Source organism: Limulus polyphemus, unplaced genomic scaffold, assembly GCF_000517525.1.
Source record: "Limulus polyphemus unplaced genomic scaffold, Limulus_polyphemus-2.1.2 Scaffold187, whole genome shotgun sequence".
In the NCBI taxonomy this organism is placed as follows: domain Eukaryota; kingdom Metazoa; phylum Arthropoda; class Merostomata; order Xiphosura; family Limulidae; genus Limulus; species Limulus polyphemus.
The window spans coordinates 227,132-234,786 of NW_013665797.1; the positions used below are offsets into that span (position 1 = coordinate 227,132).

Consider the following 7,655-nt stretch of genomic DNA (forward strand, 5'->3'; position numbering starts at 1 on the left):
CCACATGTTTCGACGTTACAACGTCATCTTCAGGAGTCTTGTAACGTTGTAACGTCGAAACATGTGGAGTCGTCAACTTTTTTAAGGCCATAGATAGGCCTAAATAAAATGTTTTTAATTGTGTACCAGTTTAACGTTGAATATTATTTATGATTTTAACTTTATACACAAGTGCCAAAACACTATGACGTTTTAGCGTTATAAGCCCTCATTATCAACGCTAAGCCATCGGAAAGTGGATTGGGTGATATAAGGTAAACGAGGAGTAAACTGTTCGTGTCATATACTGTGCACTGAAGTAGACTGAGCTGATGTGAAGAATACTAAGCAGTCATGGGCCCATGGGCCTAAGATGCCAATTTTCTTTGATATAAAATCTAAATATGATTATTTTCTCCCAACAACAATGTCAGTGACTAAAATATAAATGTTTACAAAGCCTGTATATTTAAGTTTTATGGATTATATACGTAAAAAAAAGTCACCAGAATGCGCCATTTCAGTTTTAAAGTTCAAAACTTTTCTGGAGAACCACCACCAGTTGGAGAGACAGACCCCCTTCCACCGTGCACCGGCTGTGCTATAGTGAATAGGTTCTAAATTATGACCCTCCAAGGGTTACATAGTAGCATCTTATATGAGTGTCTCTCGGCAAAACTATGTTTTGTACTAAAAAATAACTTTTTGTTTTCTCTTTTATTTTTTGTAAATGAACACGGTTAGTTTAACCTAACAACACTGAAGGCCAGATGTTTAAAACTTAGCCTTCACCTTTTACTTGCTTTCAATTATAACAAATTTTGATACAAAAATAGTACACGACAGATGTGACACTGAAGGTTACACTTTAAAACCTGTAAACTTTTACTTGAATCAGTAAAATGTGAAACTTTAGTTAAAGAATTTATTCAGACCACGGAGCAGAATTTGAATCAAAACAGTTCTAAAACTATAGCGGACGTGGCGTCAGAAAAAAGTCGACATTTGAAGAAACCTGGATATTATTTTACTCAACTAAAAGACATACTCACCAGTGACTGGAATTACACAAAAAGATGGTCCGGCATGGCCATGTGGTTAGATTGCGAGTCGCGGGTTCGAATCCCAGTCACACCAAACATGGTCACCCTTTCTGACGTGGGGGCGTTATAATGTGACGGTCAATCCCACTATCCGTTGGTAAAAGAGTAGCCCAAGAGTTGGCGGTGGGTGGTAATGACTAGCTGCCTTCCCCCTAGTCTTACACTGCTAAATTAGGGATAGCCGTCGTGTAGCTTTGTGTGAAATTCATAACGAACAAACACAAAAAGACTTTATAACCAAATGCTGTCCACGTGATTTATTTTAGTGCATTGCCTAGCAAGTAACGTGCCGTACTGTGAAACCGAGGATTCGTAGTTTACACACTGTTGCCACAAAATTGCACTCAGAACTTTGTGGCAGTGAATGCTTTTTAAAGAGATAGGGTCAAATCCTACTATTCGATTAGGGTAGCTCAAGATTTGGCGGTGGGTGTTGTTGACTAACTGTCATCCCTCTAGTGTATTAATTCAAAATTAGGGACGGCTGTAGTTTTACTTAAATATCCAAAACACGCGAAAATTTCAGTGCGTTGAGATTGGGTCAGTTATACAATTTCTCCCGTTTTAAACAGTTTAAGACCCTTGCTTTTAGGGAGTGAAAAGAATTCGACAGTTCTTTGATTGCCAAGAACATTTGAAATTCTCCAATCGATCGCACGTGGTAATGCGCCTGTATTACTTACGTCATCATGATTGAGTTCATTGCTTGAGTGCATGTTGAATAGGGTTCTGTCGGTTGCAGAAACGCCCACGTAAGTGCCAGGTCGGCCACTGACGGTAACTTCCACTGTCTCTCCATTGCTACCCGTCTTCTTCAAGTTCACTGTGAACTACGTGAATAAATAACTTCTGGTTATTACAAAAACATCAATATTTAGTTAACTTTACACATTGATAATTAATGTTGTTAAGCAAGGATAATGTGCTAGGAATGAAAATCACATTTTTCCTAAATACCAGAAACTTAACATGTCTGTAAAATACAAGAATCATTACGTGACCGTCTAAATTAACCAACCAAGCGCTTAACGCCTGACTAACTTAATGTGGTTGATTTGCTAAGACTAACAATCGTGGTTTATTTGATGGGTAGTTTGGTAAACATACAAAACAAAAACAAAAGTTGCAGGGACCTATTATCTTGGTTGGCTTAAATCTCTAACAAATTGTCCAGTCAGATCAAATGATTTCGATAAAAAGGAGAAAACTGATTTACTGTCTATAAAAATCAGTGAAATGTATAAAACTTGCATCATTTCTGGAGAATCCGTCAACTGGAAACGTCAAACTATCAACGATGACCACGCCCTCTCGAGCGATATCGTAAATCACTATGGTAGCAGTGGGCGTCATTTCCGGAGTGATGGCCACGGCGAAGGTTTTGATACTCGATGTCATTTTTTCTTGTCCAGCCAACAACAGTATTCCTTTAGAAATAACCTGCAAATAAATTAGTGTGAACATCAAACTGAACCTGGTCTCAACGATATACGGTTTCATTTTCTAACTATATATAAAACAGCCCTCTTATAACATTTATAATGAGATAAATATTTTATCGTACATGAGCATTCCCAATCACATATACAAGTTATATACATATATTTTCGTTTATCGTCTGTCCATGTTTCAAGAAGTTCTGTACAACAATGTTACGAGGTTCATTTTCGTGAGCTTCGCTGTCAGATATTTTGATAGCTGGCGCTTCAAGACACGTCCCATTTCTTTGACCTTCCGATAAGGTTAAATTATCATATCCATTTGATTTTTTATCCTACAGAACGGGAGTACTTTCGTAGATAGTTTGGTCAGCTTTGGATGTATCGTTTTTGAGTAAAACTAAGTTTGCTTTTCAAACAGGAATATTAGGGTTAGGTAAAAATAGCGGATAGTCTTAGAAGTCTGCTTAAAATATAACATAGAGTTAATGGACTCCAACATCAATGAATGAAAGTCAGCATCTCTGTAAATATTGCTTAGCATGCCCGGTATGTAAATCCGGAAATCCCCCATTTCCAAACACGTTTTGGGACCGCGAGCGCGCTATAAGACTAACGGTCAAATTTTAGTATTCATCCAGAAATAACAACTCAAGAGTTGGCGGTAGATGCTTTGGACAAGATAATTTCTTCCTAGTCTATCAATTCAAAATTAGGGATGGCTACTGTGACGGGTTTATTATTATATATTTATTTTAATATCGATGTTTGCTTGAATTAATTTTATATTTACAAGTGTACATAACTTATACATTTAAATATGTATTACGAAACTCCCGCCTATTCCATACAGGTGTAGAAGATTCTCGAATGTAAGAATCAACAATATGTATGTGTATACATAAACGATAGTGTAGCTTTGTATTGTTACATAATTGAATTTTCTAGAAAGTCTCCACATGCCTATAAATATAACCAACATGACGCGCCAAAAAAAAAGAAAAAAGAAGCAGTATCTATCATTAGTCAGTGTGCTATAAACTTCGGAAGCTATAATTGTGATTGTTATAACGCTTATCAATCGGAAAACTTTAGATATTTGACCTCGAGTATTTACAAAGTTCGAACATTACAACTCATTTAACATCAGTGGATTCTCATCGAACATTAGTACTTTTACGAAAACATTATATAACTTCATCGTAGAAAACTCAGCGTGTGTGGCAAAGGACAAAGCTAGCTAGCTTCCCGGCGAATGGTACCTACATCAACTCGTAATTAACTAGCTCATCGTGAACCCTCGATAAGATAAAGGAAGCTCCAGACTAGAAAGAAGACTTTATATTGCTTGTAAGTTTGTAAAACTTTTGTATATAAATCATTGTGTGTAATAACTATTTGTATTAACTGTTATTGTAAATTGTATTGTTGTGTTTATATTAAAACATATTTGTATTAAAAAAAAAACTCTGTATATCAATCTTGTTGGCAAATATCATAAACTGGCTATATACCGGTCTTTATTTAACTACCAAGTCTAAATTACAATTTGACTCAGTTATATCCCATTTGAAATTATAATACCTAACACTATGCGCATATAGCCTTATGTAGATTTGCACGAAAATTTTATAACCGACAGACAAAGTTGTGTATAGTGGAGTTTGCTTCATGATATTGAGATAAATTAGCCTGCATTTTAAACACTAACTTTTTAATGCCTCGACTTACACCAATAAAAACTGGAATGCAAATTATTATGAAGGAAGAAATCTAAAGTAAGTAGGGCCATTAAAAAACACTTTTCTACAATAAAATAACAATCACGGTTTACGTTGGATGTTCACATTTTTAAAATAAAGTGTGGGGTTCTCCTTCAAACATGAAATAAAAACATCTTATTGGAGAGTGCGCTGGCATTCTCTATGTAGGGTTAGCACGGATGCCCGTATTAAATCAATACAACAAAAAATCTGGATTTTCCTCTCTACAGATCATCAAAAGCTAAAGCTAAATATGAAAATCCACCTGGCATAGTCGCTCTACCACCGGTGTATATGCCGCTTTTCAGCTATCCAGAGCGTCCAAAAGTCGAAAACCGGCGAATATCCAAAACCGAGATTTCTTATTTTCGTTCATCATAACCTTTCTTCAACAGGCCTAGCGTCTACTTAATTCTAGCAGTAACTATCATTTTATCGTCATTTGATAGAAGAAAACTGTCTTCAGAGTCTTTGACTACCTATTTTAATATTATTCTACGGACAATTTATAAAGCTTTAGAATACACTCTATAACCTAGTAACCCACGTACGTCATCTTATAAAAACGTAAACAAACAAGTATATGGGAAAGAAATTAGAGCTAAATGAGAAAAGCTATTTAGGGTTAGCTACTGAACTTGAAAAAAGGAACCAAAGAAAATAGGAATGGAAGCGGACGTATCATTTGACCGGCTAATGGTCACATAGCAGATTAAGCCGTCTCGATATTACATGGAGAATAAAATCCCTACAGTACTGGTTCCTTCACTGGCAAAACAAATTGAACCAGAATTTCCAATAGTAAAATGTTACTCTATTGTAAAATAGTAATAAAAGTAGTATTCTAAAGTTAGCTAAAGAAAAGATATAATGATGAAAGTTGAGATTCTGTTCAAACACGAAGCTTTCGATAGGGAAGTCCGTGATGTGGGATTTGATTTTAGTGAAATTTATAGTTTGAACATGTCGGTAAGACTAGATGCAATGGGTTGTTTCCTTCTTAGTTAATTATAAAATAAGTGAGACTTGAAACTTTTTTTTCAGACTTCTTGAACAAGTTTAGGTTATAAAAAAGACTATGTTTGTCCGTCCGTAGAGTGAGAAAGGATGGGAACCACTGCTAAAATTTGGGAATGAATTATGGTACACTACTAACTTTGATAATTATTGGAGAAGTTGATAATTTAGCATGAAGCTAGAAGTAAGAAATTTAATTAGTTATTGCACTAGAAACAACTGAGGCCATTAAAAAATCAAAATAATCTAAACAATTACAAAATGTAATAACTGATAATTTTTAAGATGACCAATAGTCAGGAATGGAATAAATTGGAAGTACCTAGGGGTATTCTGGGGGTGGGTTGGGGTGATTACGATACGAAACTTTCACATTAAATAAGGGATTCTAAATTAAGTATCCAAATATCAGAACTATGCGGTTTTCAAGAATTCAAAAATAAAACTACAAATACAAAACGGAAAATAGCAAACGTTTAAATAAAAGGTGCAAAATCTATAACTTACCACATACGAAAAGTTCTCCACAAAGTAGTCAGCTCTTACGTGGAAAATAACAAACTCCCTCACCTGCTCAATCAAAACAACACAAGTGACACAGAGAAATATATAGTTTGTTTTAACTTTAACTTTTTTTTCTCTCTATACTTTGGAAACTCGCAGGCAATATGATCTCGCCGTTGTTACTGTTAGATATAATTAAGGGTTTACGATGTACGGGAAAGAAGACACTAAGAATACAACTAAGGGTTTACGATGTATGGGAAAGAAGACACTAAGAATACAACTAAGGGTTTACGATATATGAGAAAGAAGACACTAAGAATACAGCTAATGGTTTACGATATATGAGAAAGAAGACACTAAGAATACAGCTAAGGGTTTACGATGTATGGGAAAGAAGACACTAAGAATACAACTAAGGGTTTACGATATATGAGAAAGAAGACACTAAGAATACAGCTAAGGGTTTACGATGTATGGGAAAGAAGACACTAAGAATACAGCTAAGGGTTTACGATGTATGGGAAAGAAGACACTAAGAATACAACTAAGGGTTTACGATGTATGGGAAAGAAGACACTAAGAATACAAATAAGGGTTTACGATGTATGGGAAAGAAGACACTAAGAATACAAGGGTTTACGATGTATGGGAAAGAAGACACTAAGAATACAATTAAGGGTTTACGATGTATGGGAAAGAAGGCACTAAGAAAGAACTGCAAGAATTGGCTTTTATTAATTATTTCTTTTTTATAGATATGTTGTTAAAAAAAAAATCTTTACAGAGAGTTGGTCCACAACTCACACTGATGTATTTATTATATCATTTCATAAACCTTAGAATCTAATTTTGAAACTCAGTTGATCTTATGAAAAGTTTAACATAAGAAATATTTTGTTAATCACTTGGAATTAACTAAGAACATATTTTTGAACAATTTATATAAAAGATAATTTGTATTTGAAATTAGTCCAGGATATATTTTTTGAATGATAATGGTAAAGTATTATGTTACAAAGAGCTCTCGCTTGGCTGTAAGTATTAACTGCAGCAGTTAAATATATTGATGTATTTGGTTTCAAAGAATGAATTTCATGCGTTCTGCGTGATGTTTATGATCGCCTTGTCTCATTTCTTACCTTTGGATGTTTAGTACTTGTAGATACCTGAAGATGGCGCTCAGTAGGAGAATAGGATGCATAAACAAGAAGATTAGCTGTTGACCTTTCTCCCGTTTCATCTTTGTAATAGGCCTGCATATACAAAATAAGTCTAATTGTTAACTGAGAAGTAATTATCAATTTTTTTCAATCTGTGAGAAAACATAATACGTCTAAGTACCTCACTGTCAACACATTTTACAATTTAATTCCACATTACGAAACTCTTTGATCCAGCCAATAAATCATTCAAATACTTGTAAATGTTTTCCTGTTTTAGGTTTCAAATAATTTATAAGGATCTTGACAGGCCACTCTCGATCCAGTGGGGGACATCTTTGTTGAAAAAAAACAACAACTAACCAATCCAGTTTTTCTTATTTTGAACTGAACTTTGACATTTTTATTGGCTAAAAAGAAGGCATTTCCCACACTCCTTTAGCATTGGGGCTATATAAAGTGATTTGAAGTGGTAAGGTGACTGAAATCCGTCAGCGCATCACGAGCTTAACAGCCAAGCACAAGAAGCATGGAAGTCCTCAAATGACACGCAGAGGTATCCAGGAACTGTTTAGAATCACCTTAGTAGATATTTTGCAGCAAGCTGAGTACAATATTACGCCTGTAGTTGCTTTCAAAGTGTTCCTGTCTGCTTATCCTACTGCTGACTATTGTGATCCTTCGACC

The 7,655-nt window shown here is 35.0% G+C and overlaps 1 protein-coding gene across 1 annotated transcript in view; it reads right to left on the reverse strand.

The window, feature by feature from the left end:
• Positions 1-7,655, reverse strand: part of LOC106478175 (CD109 antigen-like) — a 138,544-nt gene that overhangs the window by 28,231 nt on the left and 102,658 nt on the right. The window contains exons 12-15 of the mRNA XM_022381721.1: positions 6,948-7,061; positions 5,809-5,871; positions 2,334-2,522; positions 1,766-1,912 (exon numbers count right to left, since the gene is read on the reverse strand). Of these exons, the coding sequence (XP_022237429.1) occupies positions 1,766-1,912; positions 2,334-2,522; positions 5,809-5,871; positions 6,948-7,061 (513 nt within the window). The remainder of the gene's footprint in view (positions 1-1,765; positions 1,913-2,333; positions 2,523-5,808; positions 5,872-6,947; positions 7,062-7,655) is intronic.